Source organism: Eschrichtius robustus, chromosome 11 (assembly GCF_028021215.1).
Source record: "Eschrichtius robustus isolate mEscRob2 chromosome 11, mEscRob2.pri, whole genome shotgun sequence".
Taxonomy (NCBI): Eukaryota; Metazoa; Chordata; class Mammalia; order Artiodactyla; family Eschrichtiidae; genus Eschrichtius; species Eschrichtius robustus.
The window spans coordinates 87,328,602-87,348,753 of record NC_090834.1 but is presented as its reverse complement, the minus strand read 5'-3'; the positions used below and the strand labels follow the sequence as shown (position 1 = coordinate 87,348,753).

Sequence of the window (20,152 nt, the reverse complement as noted above, 5' to 3'; positions counted from 1 at the left end):
AGTGGGGCCACTCTTCATTGCAGTGCGCGGGCCTCTCATTATCGCGGCCTCTCTTGTTGCAGAGCACAGGCTCCAGACGCGCAGGCTCAGTAATTGTGGCTCACGGGCCTAGTTGCTCCGCGGCATGTGGGATCTTCCCAGACCAGGGCTCGAACCCGTGTCCCCTGCATTGGCAGGCAGATTCTCAACCACTGCGCCACCAGGGAAGCCCGAGGATCTTTTGTCATTTAAAAAGTGTCATGTCTTTGATTTTTTTTCACCCAATAGTCTTAAAGTTCATAAGTACAGACTGTTTTCTCCAAATTTCTCTGTACACCTAACTTTTTCTTTTTCTGCAAAAGTAGCTTTTTTTAAAAAAATTTTTGGCTGTGTTGGGTCTTCGTTGCTGTGCACGGGCTTTGTCTAGTTGCAACGAGTGGGAGCTATTCTTTGCGTGGTGCACGGCCTCCTCATTGTGGTGGCTTCTCTTGTTGTGGAACACGGGCTCTAGGCACACGGGCTTCAGTAGTTGTGGCACACGGGCTCAGTAGTTGTGGCTCGTGGGCTCTAGAGTGCAGGCTCAGTAGTTGTGGCACATGGGCTTAGTTGCTCCGTGGCATGTGGGATCTTCCCGGTCCAGGGATTGAACCCGTGTCCCCTGCATTGGCAAGTGGATTCTTAACCACTGCGCCACCAGGGAAGTCCCCAAAGTAGTGTTTTTGACTTAGGTAGTATAACCTGCTCATTTTGGACAATTTGGAAAATCCTGAAAAGGATAGGAAGAAAAGGATCATTGTTAATAAGCCCACCATCCCATAATCAGAGACTGATTTTATTTAGATATTAGTATATTTGCTATTGCTAAGATATTGGCATATTTCTCTCCATTATATGATTTTTTTCAAACAGCCTTACTGAGGTATAACTGACATAAAATAAGCTGCACATATTTAAAGTGCACAATTTGATGAGTTTTGGTATATTTGCACACTTGTGAAATCATCACTTCAATCAAGAAAAGGAACATCAGCCAAAGTTCCCTGGCGCTCCCTTTGCAATCCCTCCTCCCAATCCTCCCCACCCCCCATCCCTAGGTAACCATTTATCTACTTTCTTTCACTAGATTAGTTTGCATTTTCTGGAAATGTATGTAAGTGGAGTCATACAGTATGTACTTTTGTTTTGGTCTGACTTCTTTCACTCAGCATAATTACTTTGAGTTTCATGCATGTTGTTGTGTATTCATTTCTTTTTATTGATGAGCAGTATTCTGTAGTATGAATGTACCACACTTTGTGGACTTGTGGACCAACATTTGGGCTGTTTCCAGCTATTGCAAATAAAACTGCTGTGAATATTCATGTATGGGCCTTTGTGTAGACATGCTTTTATTTCTCTTGGGTAATTACCTAAGGATGGAGTGGCTGTGTCATATGGTAGGTGTTATTTTTGCCTTTTCATCAGGAAACTGGCAAAGTATTTTTCCAAGCAGCTGTACCGTTTTCCATTCCCATCATCAGTGTATGAGAACTCCAATCCATCCTCCATATTACTGTCAACACTTGATATAGTCCATCTTTTTCATTTTAGCCATTCAAGGTGGTGTGCAGTGGGTCTCTCATTGTGATCTTAATTATCATTTCCCTAATGACTAATGATATTGCACATCTTTTCTTACTCTTATGCCACTCATATGTCTTCTTGGGTGAAGTATCTATTCAGATATTTTGCACATTTAAAAATTTTGTTGTGTGTCTTCTTATTATTGACTTGTAAGGGTACTTTATATATTCTAGATCCAAGTCCTTTTTTGGATAGGTTTGTCTAATATTTTCTCCCAGTCTGTTTCTTGCCTTTTCATTTTTGTAATAGTGGGTTTTCAAGTGCAAAAGGTATTAATTTTGGTGAAGTACAGTTTATTGATTTTTTTTTCTTGATAGCTTGTACTTTTTGTGTCCTATTTAAGAAAATCTGCTAAACTGCAAACCAGTAAGATTTTCTCCTATGTTTTCTTCTGTTACGGGTTTTAAGTTTTAGCTCTTAAGTTTTGATTTATAATTCATTTTTAGTTAATTTTTGTATGTGATGTATGGATATGGATATGATATGGATATGAGGTATGGATCCAAGTTCATTTTTTGAATATGGTTCTCCGCTTCCAGCATTATGAATAATTTTATATCATCCATTAGTACGTGCACTAGGATGAACTTGGTATCTCTGCTGTGTCATTCCATAGTTGTGTCACTTTGACTTTCTATATCTCAGTTTACTAATCTGTACAATGGGAATAATAGTGATTGGTCCTATCTCTCTGACAGGGTTGTTAAAGAGATCAACTTGAGATAAGTAATATCGTTCATAATTTTTCCTTCTCTGGAAAGTTGAAAACTTGGAAGTCAACCTGAATCCCTCCTTCATCATCATCATCACACTCAGGCACCTCTTAGGTATTTCTTGAATCTGTTGTCTCCTCATAACTCCGACACCCACTGTCCTGGTCAGGCCAGACTCTTCCTTTCTCATCAGGCTCATTGCAGTGATCCTACCAACTGATCTGCTGCCTCCAGGCTTGCTGCCCTCAGACCCAGACTCTCTGCTGCCTCCCGGGTGATCCATCAAACCTTGTCAGTCATGTTATCTTCTGCTGACACTGTCTCATCTGCAGGGTCAAGTCCAAGCTTTAGGTCAGGCCCTCCATGCTCTGGCCCTGCCTCTCCTCTAGTCCGCCCACTTGCGCATGCACGCACACATCCTTGCCATTGTTCACCTCCATGACTCTTGACTCTGGCTGTGAGATTTGCTCCTTCCCTGCGTTTCCATTGTACTCTGGGCCACCTCCATGCCCAGAGTGTCACGTTGCTTTTCCACATTGCATTGTAAGTACCATTTGCGTCTCCCCCATCTAAATGTAAGCAGTTCAAGAAAAGGCACTGTTGCTTTATCCATTTTTATTTTTTGACATCCAGCATAGGGCCTGTCCCAGAGCAGAACCAAGAGTTGTTTGAAGAACTAAACATGATACTAAGAAAGGGATGACTATTTTTGTAAAGAATTATAGCAGTTCAATGCAGAAATGGCTCTTGGAAATCATCCAGATCAGCATTTCCCTATCCAGATCCAGAGCCAGTGACTATGAACACTTTGTACCTTTTTCTCTGGAATGAGGGGCAGGCAAAGGGGAAAGGGCTGGAGTTGATATAAGGTCTTAATCTTTTGTCTTAGCATGAATCATCAGCAAGTCCTAGATCAAGAAGTAGGAGGTGGGAGGAAAGGTTATTAAGGACAGTATCTGAAGATGAGACTAAGATCATCTTAGTGTCTCTCCACAAATTACTTGTTAAAAGGAAAAATAAACACTATAGGGCAGATGCACAAGAATATGAATGTACTTACTGCCACTGAACTATACACTTTTAAAAATGGCTAAAATGGTAAATTTTGTGCTGTGTGTATTTTACCACAATTTAAAAAGTAGACAAAGGGGTAAACTATATAATAGAAAAACTAGGCAATAAATACTTTAATGAAGTGATCAAAATTAACGTCACCAATAAGGACAAATGGGCATCTTGTGCCTCTGGATGTGACGCCTGAAAAGCATTTATGCAGCATTCTAGCAAAAATGCACAACATCAATCCAACCATGAGGAGTCATCAGACAGACCCAAATTAAGGGTCTTGATATACAATAACTGGCCTGTATTCATCAGAAAAATGTCAATGTCATAAAAGATAAAAACAGACTGACGGACTGTTCCAGATTAAAAGGTGACTGAAAAGCTATGACAACTAAGTGTAATACATGATCCTGAATTAGATCCTGCACCAGGAAAAAGAAGTTTCTTCTTTTTTTTAAGTAAAGCACCTTATTAGAACAACTGGTAAAGTTGGAATATAAACTGTAGATTGCTAAGACCGTTGTTAAATTTCCTGAATTTGATAACTGTCCTGTGGTTATGGACGAGACTATCCTTGTTTTTAGGAAACACACACTGAAATATTTAGGGAAAAGTGGCATGATATGTACAACCTACCCTCAAATAGTTCAGAAATAATAAACATTAATGGTAAAGCACATGTGGAAAAATGTTAAGAATGGATGACTGTATGAAAGACGTGAGGAGTCCTATGTACTGTTCTTGCAAACTTTTCTGTAAGTTTGAAAGTGTTTCAAAACAAAAAAAGTTTTTAAATTGCCTTGGGGTTGATTCAATAAATGTTGTTACATCCGTACAAGGGTATATTTGACAGTCATTAAAAATACATATATTGGCATAGAAACAAATTCATAATATATAATTGATTGAAGCAAGCAAACTGCAGTATGATCTGTTTTATTCAGAACAAAATAAAAATCTCCTTTTCTGAAAAACAGTTTGAAAAGATGTATACCAAAATGTTAATTCTGGTTATCTCTGAGTTATGGAACAAGGGGAAATTAAAATTTTTAAATTTTTGTTTATCTATATTTTCTACTTTTTCTACAATGTGCATGCATTAATTATGTAGTAAAAATTATTTAAAAATCATGAAGAAACAAGTGACAAAAAAGCCTTAAAGGGCTTCCCTGGTGGCGCAGTGGTTGAGAATCTGCCTGCCAATGCAGGGGACACGGGTTCAAGCCCTGGTCTGGGAAGATCCCACATGCCGCGGAGCAACTGGGCCCGTGAGCCACAACTACTGAGCCTGCGCGTCTGGAGCCTGTGCTCCGCAACAAGAGAGGCCGCGACAGTGAAAGGCCCGCGCACCGCGATGAACAGTGGCCCCCCCTTGCCGCAACTAGAGAAAGCCCTCGCACAGAAACGAAGACCCAACACAGCCAAAAATAAATAAATTTAAAAAAAAAAAAAAAAAAAAAAGCCTTAAAGCCACCCAAGTGCGTGGACTGATTGGGAACCCTCTGAGCGGGGTACCTGCGTTCTTTAGTAGCCTCTTTCTGCGGCAGAATCTCCAAGTTCTTTCAGCTTCCAAAATCACACTGTGGTGAATTAAAGAAAAAGAAAAACTCCTTATCTTCCATTCTCTGTCTTCTCCAACTTTGCTTTCTCTAGCTGGAAAGCCCTCAGAGAGTTGTTGCTGGTGTATTTAGTATTCTAAACTGATCTCCACGTGTTTAAGTGTTTTCTGCTCCCTGGTCAATTTAAAATAGGTTTTTAACTGCTGCTCCTCACAGCCTCCTGGACTTTTCCATAACTAATTGGAAGATGTTGGATTTTAAGGACCTCATGGAATGAATAAGCACCTTCCTTAACTTCCGTTCTCCCTTTTTCTCAGCAGGCCCAGGAACGATCGCCGCATTCCTGGCCTGTTGAATTTTGAGGGCCTGAAAGATCTAATAGTCACTTTTCAAAGATGCTTTCTTTGAACTCTCTCACTCAGAGAGCAACTACAACAAAGACAAAAAGCACAGCAATTGTGATATCATTAATGTGTTCCTCTAATCCACTCTCTCAGGGCCGTCGCTCGTGGTTGACTCTACTTCTGGATGTCCAAAAAAATCAGATCATCATCTACCACATTTACCCTTTAAGATGGTGTTTTCCTGTGAATTGAGCATCATGTCATGGTCTTCTTATTTTTATTCAAAATGTTTTAATGAATTTGTTTCACGTCCTTCATTTCTGGGTCTTGAGTTCTTCATCAGACCCTTTAATATTCAGTCTCTGAGCACGGATTTAAAGATTTTTGCTTGTTATATATTGTGCCTCTTGAGATATGTTGGACTTTCTTGTCATCTTGACACTGATTTATCAGAATGAACTTCCTGGGAGAACAGTGTTATGAAGAAATTGTTCCACTCTGACAGCAGATGATTTTCATTAGTTTTGCTGAGTTTAGAGACCCAATGCGGGCACTTTGAAAATTGCAGTAGCGATGATCTGCAGGCAGCTGGGTCTGGGCATTTTCCTAATGTGACCTATTGCCAGCTCATTATATTAGCTTCTTTTTTTTTTTTTTTCTAACATCTTTATTGGAGTATAATTGCTTTACAGTGGTGTGTTAGTGTCTGCTTTATAAGAAAGTGAATCAGCTATACATATACATATATCCCCATATGTCCTCCCTCTAGTGTCTCCCTCCCACCCTCCCTATCCCACCCCTCTAGGTGGTCACAAAGCACCGAGCTGTGCTATGTGGCTGCTTCCCACTAGCTATCTATTTTACATTTGGTAGTATTTATAAGTCCATGCCAGTCTCACTTCGTCCCAGCTTACCCTTCCCCCTCCCCGTGTCCTCAAGTCCATTCTCTACTTCTGGTCTTTATTCCTGTCCTGCCCCTAGGTTATGCAGAACCACTTTTTTTTTTTTTTTTCAATTCCATATATATGTGTTAGCATATGGTATTTGTTTTTCTCTTTCTGACTTACTTCACTCTGTATGACAGACTCTAGCTCCATCCACCTCACTACAAATAACTCAATTTCATTTCTTTTTATGGCTGAGTAATATTCCATTGTATATATGTGCCACATCTTCTTTATCCATTCATCTGTCGGTGGACACTTAGGTTGTTTCCATGTCCTGGCTATTGTAAATAGAGCTGCAATGAACATTCTGGTACATGCCTCTTTTTGAATTATGGTTTTCTCTGGGTATATGCCCAGTAGTGGGATTGCTCGGTCATATGGTAGCTCTATTTTTAGTTTTTTGAGGAACCTCTGTACCGTTCTCCATAGAGACCGTATCAATTTACATTCCCACCAACAGTGCAAGAGGGTTTCCTTTTTATATTAGCTTCTTATGTTTGGAGATAGGCAACCGAGTTTATTTATAGATTTCATATTTTAAAAAAATACTGCCAAGTGGCAAGTAAACATAGCATGAGGTAAAGCCTGTTTATTTATTCAATCTCATATCTTACTCAACTTTAGTTCTAAGAAATCTTTCTTGTTACTTATGATATCATTTGTCCTTTAAAATAAAGCCAAAACGTGCTTAAAAGCAACATGAAACTAACCAAAGGAAAAATTCAGTATTCTTCGGGTCACGGCTGTTCAAAATGTGAAGTGGCCAGAAAATATTTCTTCCTATTTTTATCTTTACCTCCGATCCCTTTCAGGAGCAAAACAGCTTAAAAGTTTGCAAATAAATTCATTTGTCTATGTAGTCATTTCCCTTGGGTTTGGAATAATCTTCCTTAACTACGTGAAAAACCTAGACCTAAGGTTTTACTCAGAGAGAAAGTGAGACTAGACCACAGGTATAGCCATGCCAAGTGATAGATAACTGAGGATGCAGAGGTACCAGTTAGGACACTACTGAGAACTGGGTTTGGTGGCAGTAGTGGGATGAAAGCTTGTGGCTCCAGAGGTGTTTAAGGAGGGGCTCAAAGGACTGATACCTGTGCCTTTACTGGCTGACTGGCTCGGAATCTGGATAGGGAGATACTGACCTGGATGATTTCCAAGAGCCATTTCTGCACTGAACTGCTATAATTCTTTACAAAAATAGTCATCCCTTTCATAGTATCATGTTTAGTTCTTCAAACAACTCTTGGTTCTACTCTGGGCCAGGCTCTATGCTGGATATCAAAAAATAAAAATGGATAAAGCAACAGTGCCTTTTCTTGAGCTGCTTACATTTAGGTGGGGGAGATGCAAATGGTACTTACAATAGCTAACTGATGTAGAAATCAGCCTGGAGAGTGTGGTGTTACAGTGAGGAACCCATTTCATCATAGCCTCAAAAGACTAGAAGGATGGTGGAGGCCCCTGTTTTTGCTATAGGTACTGTTACTGTCAAACACTGACCTTTGTGGGAGGTGGAAGCCAGTCAGCCAGTGAAGGCCCAGGTATCAGTCCTTTGAGCCCCTCCTTAAACATCTCTGGAGCCACAAGCTTTCATCCCACTACTGCCACCAAACCCAGTTCTCAGTAGTTTCCTAACTGGTACCTCTGCATCCACTCTTGCCTTCACCAGTCCATTCCCTACAGGGCTAATCTTGAAATGCAAACATGGTCATGACTCTCTCTCCTCTTTAAACCTCCACAGCAGCTTCCCATTCTGTTAGGCTAGAATCCAATTTGTACAGGACTGGGTCCAGTCTTTCTATCCTGTCTCATCCACTACCATTCTCCCCTCCTGTTCTGTGGTCCAGCCACGGGGCCTCACTGGCCTCCCTTCAGTTCCTCAGAAGCTCTATACTCGCCCCTGCCTCCATCTGGGTCAGGCTCCTTTGTTATAGCATCTCACACAACCATGTCCCTCTCCTGCAGAGCACTTCCCCTAAGTTTGTATTGATGTATTCCCCATGGTCTCTCTTTGATTAAGTGTAAGCTCTGCCAAGGAAGAGAATCCATCACTGCTGTATCACCGGCACCAAACCCAGTGATTGGCTAAGTCAGTAAAACTTAGGGTGAAGGCTAGGTTGATTTACCATTTTCTGTTGAGAAGGATTAGCTCCACAAATTGGTATGATTGCATCATTGCCACAAAGGGACCAAGCAACTTCCATTGTACCTCTTGAGTAAATTCCTGTCTGTTATGACAATGTGGCAATCATTAAATTCTGTAATAATTTACTGTGCAAATTACATTGGCTCAAACTTACTCTGGCTCAATTGCTGCACCCGTCCTCTCTCCCCTCCAAAGCAGCTCTCAGCTCTTCCTGGAAGTTCCTAGAGTGTAACAGTTGCCATGCCTCATCCATCCTGTCCCTTCCCTCTTGCTCTACTCACCTGATTCTCATGTCCCAGTGGACATGTTCTCGAAACCACTTGAAGGAACAACAGAGTGGCCTTGTCAGTAGTCCCCCTGTGAGATCACCATGTCCACACCCCGGTTGGCTACCAGGGTTTTGACACAAGGGGTCTTCCCCAAATAATGGAAATGTTTGGCCCAAAGACAAATGTAAGTTTCTACCGCTAGAGACCAACACTGTTCAAAAAGCTTAAAAAACAAAAATAACAACAAAAATCTTTAAGTTGCCCTAATCAGCCAAGACGTATGAGATATGCATTGCCTTATTTAATTGTCACAAAAATCCTATCATGTCTGTGCTACTGTCTTCATTTTAGAGATGAGAAAAACTGAGGCTCTAGGATGTTGAGTGACTCACTGAAGTCCAACAGCATCAGGGCCATGATTCAAACCCAGGTCTAATGACTTTACTCTTAACCAGTATTTTATACTGCAGGCCAAGTTCAATAGAAATGGCTGACATGGGGACTTGCATACAATTAATTTCAATTAGCCCTTGTAGACCAAAATCATTCTGTAAAGGCAATATCCAAAGAGGCTTGACTGGAGATGAATTGTTTATATAAAGATACACAGAGTATATTCCTAAGTGTTAGTTTCAGCTTAATCTTTTAACTTTATACATGCTCACATTTAAGGCATTTTCTCCCCAGGTCTGTATTTCTAAAGTTTATGTATTTCTCCTTGTAACCACATAACCTCCTAACAACACCCAGGCAGGGGCCTCCTGTGCAGACTCTCAAGGCCTGAGTTTCCCTTCAGCTGCTCACGTGATGCTCCTTGAGGACTCAGCACAGCCATGGGGGGTCATGCTGCCCAGCTTGTGCTTATTCTTAGTTTCAGGGAGTGTGGGGATGGATTTCCTGCCAGAATCCTGCCTTGGCATGCCATGTAACTGACCACAAGCCATGGCCCATCGTGTGCTATTTATAGCAAGTGACAAAAATAGCCTCACCCCTCTGAAAGGTGTATTTGTGCCATATGCCCCCTGGCCTCCTACCATCTGACAGGCACTTCTCTCCAGACCTCAGGATGCAACAGGACTGTTTCCTCACACTGACCCAGAGGCACCGTGTCCCTCTTGTGTGCACGCCTCCTGCTCCAGAGGCAGCCAGTGGGGGGAGGCACCAAGGCAGGGCCTCAGCCCTGGAGTCAAGGCAGAACATAGTAACAGACCCAAGGAAGGAGCTTGGGGAGGGAGAGTAAGATAAGACCAAACCCAGTTGTTGGAGTTGGGTGCAAAATCAGGGTGAGATCATGAACACTGCAGATCTGATTCTGAGTTGTGAATGCCCCAGAGACCCACTGATCTCCAAGCCTGGGCTGGGCCTGAGTTTGGGGATGGGGAGGTTAATGGAAAGGGCTGGAGTGACTGGCAGAGTGTGGACAGACCCTGCCCCTCTCTAGCCGCATGCAGGTGAGCAACTTACTTCATCTCTCTGGGCTGTTTCCTTATCTGACAGGGTAGACCTAGAGGAACAACCCCTATGCTAGGTGTGTGCATCAGAATCACCTGGGACCTTGTTAAAATCAGGGTGCCTGGGGCCCTCCTTGTACATTGATTCAGAAGGTCTGGGAGGATCCTGGGGGTCTGGACATTTTGCAGGTTCCCCAGGAGATTCTGATCTGCACACCAGTGTTGGAGAGCCCCTGTACAAAGTGAGCCCCAAGGGGTCTTCCAGCTCAAACGTCCCTTTATGCTACAGTTGACTAAACCAGGTGTAAGAAAGCATAGAAGATAGGCATTCACCTCACTTAATTATTAGGCAGCATTAGAATCAGACACTTTATCAGTCGCTTGTTGCATCCTAAGAAATATCAGTTGGGAGCTTATTCAAAGCCAGCTTTTTGCGTGTTAGGCTGAAACTCTGGGCTTGATATCACCCTCTTCTATATCCTCTTTTAGGCCATCCCTCCCTGTCTCCTGGTTTAATTACCAGGGGTCACAAACTGGGGACCAGAAAGACAAATCCAGGCAGGCCACACATGAGTTTTACTTAGTCTGCCCAGTGTTAAAAAAACAAAATTCAGCTGAGTAAATTTGAAGATCTAATTGGCTTTATTCATCCCATCTAGTTAAATAGAAGGGTGCTCTGAGGAGTTGTACAAAGTGAAAGGTTTTTATAGGTGAAAGGAGGGTGGGTCAGGAAGGTATTAGCAGGAGAAAAGAAAGGATTGTTTCAGGCCAGACTGTCTTCTTTTGCGGGAGGGGAATGGCAGGGGTCTTTATCAGGCAGATAACCTTGTTCCCATAGATGGGGCTTTTCAGATTGACTGTTTCAAAGGTCCCATTTCTAGGAGGGATTGAAACTGCAATTAAGTCTTGGTTTGCTGTCTGAGGGGGCAAATGACTCCATTTGGGGCTTGAGCTTTCTTTTTCATGCCAGTATTTTTTTAAAAGTCTGAATTTGTGCGGGGTCAGACTGGGCATTTGCTTTCCAGCTCACCCTGGGCCTGCCACACTGAGTGTGTTACACCAGTGGCTTCAGCTCTTCGCCCTCCCTGCCTCGACCCTGACGTTAGATCTGAGCTCAACTCCTGTGTCTAGCCCGAACCTCTTTCTGAGCATTAGCCCCATAGATCCAGATGCCTCTTGATAGATAATCCAGTTTGTGTACTTAACAGAAGGCCTCGCATGTAGTACAGGGCTAAATAAATCTTAACTAGGGGTGTTATTATCCCTACTGTGTACCTCTTCTTAGGGTCTCACAGGCACCTCAGCTCAACCTGTTCAAAGCAGCACTCATCACTTTCCTCACCTTCACCCCAAGCCTCTTCTCCCTGTTTCCTCTTTCCACAAATGATCTCATCATTAAGTCATCTAGACTGGGAGTGGCCCTGGGCTCTTTTGTTTCCTTCATTCTGATTCATCATCACACCTTATGAAAAATCTCTCTTGATTTCATCTAGTTTTCTCCATCTCTGCTGTCACCATTCTAGTCCCAGACACCATCATTTTTGCCAGAACTTTGTAGTTACCTAACTATTCTCCTGAACGCATTATTGTTTCCATCTAACCCGTTGTTCAATTCGAAGCCACAGTTCTGTTAGGGGAACCACTGACTTGAAACTGCCTGCCCTGGCCAGGCACTATAGTAACCAGTTGCATGAGTTATCTTACAACAGGAGGTCAACAGCTACCACCAAATGGAAGAATTTGGGAAAGGTCAAAAGGAGAGAGGAGACTCCAGTCCATATGTCCTGCCAACCTCCCAGAATCCTGCTCGCTGGAATCCATCTTGGCTGAGTGATGTGCACGCCACCAGGAAGCACCCTGAGTCAGAGTGCTTGGCCGAGACAACCTGGAAACTAACCCCATCACCATAGAACCTGAGACTGCAAGCCACGTGGCAGAGCAGTTCTTCTGGGTTCCCTTATACTACTGCTCTCCACCTTGGGGGCGCCTTTCCAATAAAGTCTCTTGCTTTGTCAGCATGTGTGTCTCCTCGGACAATTCATTTGCAAGTGTTAGACAAGAGACCACTCTTGGGGCCTGGAAGGGGTCCCCTTTCCTGCAACAGTTTTACTAAATAAATTTAATCTTGCCTCTCCCCTGCCTGCAGTGGCTTCCCAGGGCCCCAGGATAAAACCCAAATTCCTTACCAAGACCCTCCCTAGTCTGGCTCCTGCTTCCTCCCCAGCCTCCCCCGCAGTCTGCATTCCAGCCATCTGGGATTTGTGTTGTCTCTTGGATTGTCACAGGGAAGAGCTAAATCAGACTCCACCTTGGATCTGTTTCTTTGACTTTAACCTTTGCTTTTTAAAAAAAAAAAATTATTTATTTATTTATTTATTGGCTGCGTTGGGTCTTTGTTGCTGTGCACGGGCTTTCTCTGGTTGTGGCAAGCGGGGGCTAATCTTTGTTGCGGTGCGCAGGCTTCTCATTGTGGTGGCTTCTCTTGTGGCGGAGCACAGGCTCTAGGCACGCAGGTTCTAGGCGCACGGGCTTCAGTAATTGTGGCTCGCGGGCTCTAGAGCGCAGGCTCAGTAGTTGTGGCGCACTGGCTTAGTTGCTCCACGGCATGTGGGATCTTCCCGGGCCAGGGCTCGAACCCGTGTCCCCTTCATTGGCAGGCGGATTCTCAACCACTGCACCTCCAGGGAAGTCCAAGAAAATGTAATTCTTAAAGTCACAGGAACACTTAAAGAAAATGCAGTTCCTTCACTGGACTAAAATGTAGATTTTGGCTTTACCTAGTAAGCCAGAATGAAGGAGAAAATGTGAACTTTGTCTGTAGAGAGCCTGAGGTTTGGGCCTAGACCACCACTTACTGCGTGCATGCCTTTGGAAAATTTATTCACCCTCCCTGGTTTACTTTCTTTCTTGTAAAATGGGGAAAATGAGACCTACCTTGCAGGATGGTTTTGAAGACTGAATACAAAATGTAAAGGACCCAGCACAGCCCTGGTGACCAGGTGCTCATCGATGGCATTGTTTAAAAATCCTCCTGCATTTTAATTATTTAAAGGTCTCGTGGCCTGGCTCAGAGTTACAGGGAGCTCAGGACATACTGTACTCCCGGTGGGAAGAGGCGCTATGTCTTTACTGTCAGTGCCTTAAGAGAATGAGGAAAAGCTGACAGAGCACTAGGAAAGCAATTGCAGCAAAGAAGCATGGGAAATGAAAATGGGAGAATTTGGTTCTCACTGGATCTCGGAGTCACACTAAAGAGCAGGGATTTCTTTTCCTGTTCCCTTTTCCTTCTCACTTGCTCAGGAGGGAGGCTTCTCAGGGAGGGCAGCCAGAGGCAGGATCCCAACGGGCAGAAGAAGGAGCCTTGCTTCTCCAGTCTGCTTCTCTCTCCAGTGCTTTAATGAAATTCATATTCAGACATTTTTAAAAAAATAACACTTTGTTTTTTTTAATTTCAAAGGCAAATTATATTCATTCTGGAAAATTCATAGAGGCAAAAAGAAGAAAAAATTTATCCAAAATTCTACTGCTAGATAACTACTGAAACCATTTGGGAGGCTATCCTTTCAAAGTTTTTTCTAAGCAATAAGGACGTAAACCAGTATATTCTTATAATAACAAACGAGATCAAATGGTACATACTGTTCCGTAATGTGATCTTTTTCACTGAATAGATTTCCATGTCAGTAAATGAATGTATCTAATGTCATGATGGGTGACATCAGTGGATGCTCAGCTAGCCAGCCACAGGCACCCATGGTGCCCTCCCTGGATGGAGACTTGTAGCTTGTTTCTGTGAACCATGATTCAGTGAGCAGCTTTGTAGTCGAACTTAATACAACCCACAATTGTTTCCTTACATTGAATTCTCACATTCAGTCTTAATTTTCTCAAAAACAAAAGAAGACAATGTGATTAAAATTTTTAAATCATAAGGAGGCCTCTTTGGAGAGGAGGGAAGAAACTGTAACTTAGCATGATGCTTTTTATTTCCGATTCGGCTCAACCTCCACATTTATCTCAAGCACAGCCTTATTTCTCGTCAACAAACTTCAGAAACAAGACAAAGTCCTTGTCCTTAAAGAGATTACAATCTAGTAGCAGATATAAGAGACACAATAATTCTCTTTCATTTACACAAAAGTACCTGATTTTTTACCATGAGAAGCGAGGACAAGATGGATGCAATAATAATAATAGCCAATGTTTAATGAGAACTTACCATATCTGTGAACTGTTAGTATGTTAAATGTTATACAATGTATATACAATTGTATAACAAATGTTACACAATGTTATACAATGTATAACAACTGTTAGTATATTAAATGTGTACAATATATACAATATTATATACAGAATAAGCATTGTGATGTAACTTTCCAGGTATTGCGGCCTGAAAACGGGCTTGCTGATGTCCCCCATGGTGGGGTTCATAGTGACCAATCAGTGCACCTTCCACTCACCGGTCGGCTTTCCTCAGATCCCAGTGGCTGTGTTGGTCATGGAGAAAGTTGGTCATTCCAGCGTGCATTACCGCCTTGCTCTGTTTCCCCCCGAGCCCACCAAGGAGCCGCCTTCCGTCGATCTCCGGGACCTCAGTGATGGCTTTTTCTTTGGCCACCCCAAGCTGTCGCAGTTTGCTGCTTTGGCCTGTACCCCTGGGTCTTCAGTCCATGTCTTTGTGAATCCAGCCATCAGCAAGCCGGTGGGCCTTCCTGAAGACTTCCGGCGGGGCCTCCTGTGGCTGATGAGCCTGGCTCCAGTGTGAAGGTTTGTATGGGAATCGCGCCTGCCGGAAAATAAAGTGTAGATGATCCTCTAAACAATTTCTCTTTTTTTTTAATTTAAGTATAATTGATTTACAATGTTGTGTTAGTTTTAGGTGTACAGCAAAGTGACTCAGTTATACATATACATATTTTTTCAGATTATTTTCCATTTAGGTTAGTACAAGATATTGAATATAATCCCTGGTGCTATACAGTAAATCCTTGTTGCTTATCTATTTTACGTAGAGTAGTTTGTACCTGTTAATCCTATACTCCTAATGTATCCCTACCCCCTCCCTTTCCCCTTTGGTAACCAAAAGTTGTCTTCTATGTCTGTGAGTCTGTTTCTGTTTTGTATACAGATTCATTTGTATTATTTTTTAGATTCCACTATTAAGTGATACCAAATAATATTTGTCTTTCTCTGTCTGCCTTACTTCGCTAAGTATAATATTCTCTAGGTCCAGCCATGTTGCTGCAAATGGCAGTATTTCATTCTCCAGACGGTTTCTTTTTATTCCTTAGCATGTTTTTTCACCCTTAGGAGAGGGTATTCTTTACCCATTGTGGGAGTCACCCAGCTTCACCGATCAAGCATCTCCTTGCGTCAGGCCCGGGCAAAGTGCTTCACGCTCAGGGCCTCACTGAGCCCCCCAACAATCACCCAGCCGGGCTGGTGCTACTCTTGCCTCCTTTTACAGAAGAGGAAAAGGAGGCTTGCAGAGTGGAGTAATTGTCGTAAAGCCGTTCAGCTACTGAGTGGGTCTGACTCTCAGGTCACCTGGGCGTGCTCTCTACGGGCATCTTTCTTTATCTCAAGTATCTTAGCAGCAAGGCCACATACTTGCTGTGGTTTAGGACCACTAATCTGATGTGAGTCATTAAATGTCCTCAGCGTCTTATACTTAATAACCATGTGAACTCTTTTATTTTTAAGTTGTGAACTTTAAAAAAAAAACAACAAAACTTTCTTTCATATATTTAAAACAACAAACACCTTTGACAATTTTCTGGTAAATCCACAACCTCCATCAGTCACTAATGCCACACGTGGAAATCTAAAATTAACCACAAATAAATAAAATCTTTGATGCTGAAATACATAAGGACCTTATTTTGGTGTAATAATAAAAATGGTTACAATTTCCTGAGCACTGACCACACGAAATGCTTTATGGTCGTTACCTTAATTCATCCTATTTCTCTTCTACAAGGTAAGAGTTATTGTCGCCGTTTTTCAGATGAGAACGTTAAAGCTTTAAAAAGGGAACATCTGGAGTCGGAGAAGGTGTTCCAGTCCAACCTCTCCCTCGGTCCTGAGAAAGGGAGATGCACAGGCTTAATTTCTCTGGGCCTCAGTTTCCTCCTCTGAAAATATAACCTTTCCCAGCTGGGTCTCTGAATGTTTTTGAATGTGCGGAGAGTCTTTGATCTGCTTTTGAATTACATTCCAAATCCCTACCACATATAACTAGCTTTGGAATACCCTGACCATGACAAAAACAACATTAAAAGCTATTCCTGGGCTTCCCTGGTGGCGCAGTGGTTAAGAATCCACCTGCCAATGCAGGGGACACGGGTTCGAGCCCTGGTCCAGGAAGATCCCACATGCCACGGAGCAACTAAGCCGGTGTGCCACAACTACTGAGCCTGCGCTGTAGAGCCCGCGAGCCACAACTACTGAAGCCCGTGCGCCTAGAGCCCATGCGCCTAGAGCCTGTGTGCCTAGAGCCTGTGCTCCACAACAAGAGAAGCCACCACAATGAGAAGCCTGCGCACCACAGTGAAGAGTAACCCTGTTCTCCGCAACTAGAGAAAAGCCCACACGTAGCAACAAAGACCCAACACAGCCAAAAATAAATAAATAAAATAAATTTATAAAAAATAAAAAGCTATTCCTTTGTCATTTAATCCACTCAGTTTCACCCAGTAATAGATCAGTTTTCAGGTTTTAAAACACTTCACACAAGAATTCTAAATCTTGGCAAGACCACTAACCAGCAGCCTGCTGTTTGCAGGCATTGATCTATCTGACCTCTGGCATTTGACCACCTGAGGAAGGTCATCAGGGAAAACTCAGTCCTTGCAGTTCTTGCATGTGCATTACTTACCTCATGTTTTAGAACTACCTCAAATCCAGTTTGAGTGTTTCCCCAGACCCAGACCCTGGAACTGACCAGAATTGAGAGTGCAGATGGATTCTTGGAAATAGCTCCAAGTTCATGTAAATCTCATGAGTTTAAGTGCTGATGACACAATCTTTCCACTGCTCAAAATTTTAAAACTTGAATGTGAGCCAAAGTGGTGGATGTTGACACTCATTGGTTTTTAGTGGGAAGTTCTAGCACTATGAACTTGTTTTAAGAATACAGAAAGAGGGACTTCCCTGACCGTCCAGCGGTTGAGACTTTGCCTTCCAATGTGGGAGGTGCGGGTTTGATCCCCGGTCCAGGAGCTAAGATCCCACATGCCTTGGGGCCCAAAAACCAAAACATAAAACAGAAGCAATATTGTAACAAATTCAATAAAGACTTTAAAAATTGTCTACATCAAAAAAAAATCTTAAAAACAAAATACAGAAAGAATAGTAATAAAAAATACAGAGAGAGCCAAATCTTTAGTTGCATGTACTTGGAGGAAGCTAGATTTTACTACAAAGGTGGCAAAATAAATCTAGACTTTTTAAAAATCCAGTGAGGGGGCTTCCCTGGTGGCGCAGTGGTTGAGAATCTGCCTGCCAAAGCAGGGGACACGGGTTCGAGCCCTGGTCTGGGAAGATCCCACATGCTGCGGAACGACTAGGCCCGTGAGCCACAGCTACTGAGCCTGCGCGTCTGGAGCCTGTGCTCCGCAACAAGAGAGGCCGCGATAGTGAGAGGCCCGCGCACCGCGATGAAGAGTGGCCCCCGCTTGCCGCAACTAGAGAAAGCCCTCACACAGAAACGAAGACCCAACACAGCCATAAATAATTAATTAATTAATTAATTAAATAAAAAAAAAAATCCAGTCAGCCAGTCACCACTTTACGCCACACGATGTTTTTGCTGAGCTGCTAACAAGTAGGCATGTAGCTATTGTTTGCTGGGCACTTCTGAGCAGATAGGACTCCTGCATTTGCTAACAAGGAACAAGTACAGTAGTAATCCAAGCGGGTAAAGAAAACCTTCAGGTGTGCAGATTTTCTAACTACATCTTTGTTACACTCGAATTCATTCAAAAATCTACAGTAAGAGACAAGAGGTACAAAATATGTGTTCATGTTTTGCTTGGACAGATTTTGGCTCCTAGCAATTAATGCTTTCAGTCACATTAAGCATATAGATAATGCTTTGTGACATAACAGTATTTCCCATTACAGATCAATTTTGTAGCATTTGTTCATAATCAGACTTGAAATGTTACCTAGAAACAAAATATGTTTTCCTTGAAACAGTCAGACCCTATTAGAAATCTAAGGCTTTACAAATCACCATGTTAACAGCTATGTCCCCTAGCTAAGGTTTTCTTTCCTTAAATAGTGTTAAATGCAGCCCCAGAAGCACTAGTCTCTTTGAGGGTTCTCTTCTTATGTGCACTGACTTGAAAGGAAAAACTCAGTGCTCAAAATATATTTAATGTCTTACTATGTATAACTTAATAAACCAACCAGTATTCCCTTTTGGGGGAAAAATAACGTTAGCACCTTTTAAAAGTGTTATGCTTATAATTGGGTTACACTATATTATTTTCTCATTTTTTTAAAAGACAGGTTCTCATTGCTTGAAAAAAATGTGTCAGCCTATTTCTAGGTAAGAGGAGTTATTCTCATTTCCTGACCACATGTACTGTGGGTGAGCAAAGAAATAAAGGGTACATAGATTCAGAGATTTGGAGCAGTAAAATTTAGTGTTAAACTGCAGAGATTTTGGAGCAAGGAACACCTGGATTTGAGTTCTGGTCCTGCCATATAATCACTCTGGAATCTTGGGCAAATTACTTTTCATTCAGCAAATGTTAGCCATTTTGTAAAATTTTTTTGTAGTATCCCCCCAATCCCCACCCCAGGAGTATTCTCTTTGATTAAAGCTACAACCTCTCATCCATTCAGCAAATAATTACAGAGTAGTTATGGTAGGCTAGGCTCTACAGTTCTAGGTCCTGGGAAGCAGCAGTAAATCAGACAAATCAGGCTATTGTTGTCCCAGAGCTTATGTTCTAGCTCGGGGAAGGTGGACAACATACAAACAAGATAATGTCAAATGGTACATTTGGTTGAATGGTGGCCCCCCCCAAAAGATATGTCTACCTCCTAACTCCTGGAACCTGTGAATGTGAGCTTACTTGGAAAAATGGCTTTTTGCAGATGTAATTTAGGATCTAGGATTAGATCACCCTTGATTATCCAGGTGGGCCCTAAAGCCAATGACAAGTGTCCTTATAAGAGACACACAGAGGACAGACAGAGAGAGAGGAAGAAAAGGCCATAAGATGGAGGCAGAGTGGAGTAATGCAGCCACAGCCAAGGAACGCCTGGAGCCAGCAGAAGCAGGAAGAAGCAAGGAAGGATTCTCCCCTAGAGCATTCAGGAGGCCAGTCCTGCCAGCACCTTGATTTCAGACTCCAGCCTGCACCGTGAGTTTCTGTTGTTGAAAGCCACCCTCTTTTGTGGTACTTTGTATGGCAGCCCTAGGAAACAAATATAAATGGCAATAGGTACATACCAAGGAGAAAATAAAACAAGGAAATGAGACGGGGACTCAAATGGGACTGCTACAAATAATGGAGTCGGGAAGGTCCTGCTGAGGAAGTATGTTTTGAGTTACCCCAGTATGTGTGAGATGGGGGTTCCAAATCAGGATAGCAAGTGCAAAGGGCCCAACCTGGAAATGAACTTGGTGTGTTTGAGGACCAGAAAGTCAGTGGGGCTGCTATGGGAAGTGAAAGGGAGTGGGGCTGATGAGTTGGGAAGGGACCAGTTGCTATAGGGCCTCCTAGGCCTTGATAAGAAGTCCAGATTTTCCTCCAACTGAAACCTGTCTCTGAATGGTCTTACCATTAAAATGACCTGCAGCTTCTCTAATTAGCATAGAGAAGTATATATGTATTAAATAAGTAAATATGAATATGTTCTGAACATTCTAATAGTTGGATTTTTAAAATGCAAAACTTTTATAATCTTACTCATGTCATCTCATCCCACTGTTAAATTCTATATCAACAGTGAATAATGTCACGAATGGTTTAAATTCTATGTCAACAGTGAATAATGTCACAAATGGTACATGTGAAGTCAAACACCACAGGA

General features: G+C 42.5%; 1 protein-coding gene across 1 annotated transcript in view; it reads left to right on the top strand.

Moving 5' to 3' along the window:
- The window catches only part of LOC137772249 (uncharacterized), a 195,878-nt gene extending 180,981 nt beyond the window's left edge, over window positions 1–14,897 (top strand). The window contains exon 4 of the mRNA XM_068556112.1: window positions 14,483–14,897. Within this exon, the coding sequence (XP_068412213.1) occupies window positions 14,483–14,867 (385 nt within the window). The 3' untranslated portion in view covers window positions 14,868–14,897. The remainder of the gene's footprint in view (window positions 1–14,482) is intronic.
- The last annotated feature ends 5,255 nt before the right edge of the window (window positions 14,898–20,152 follow it).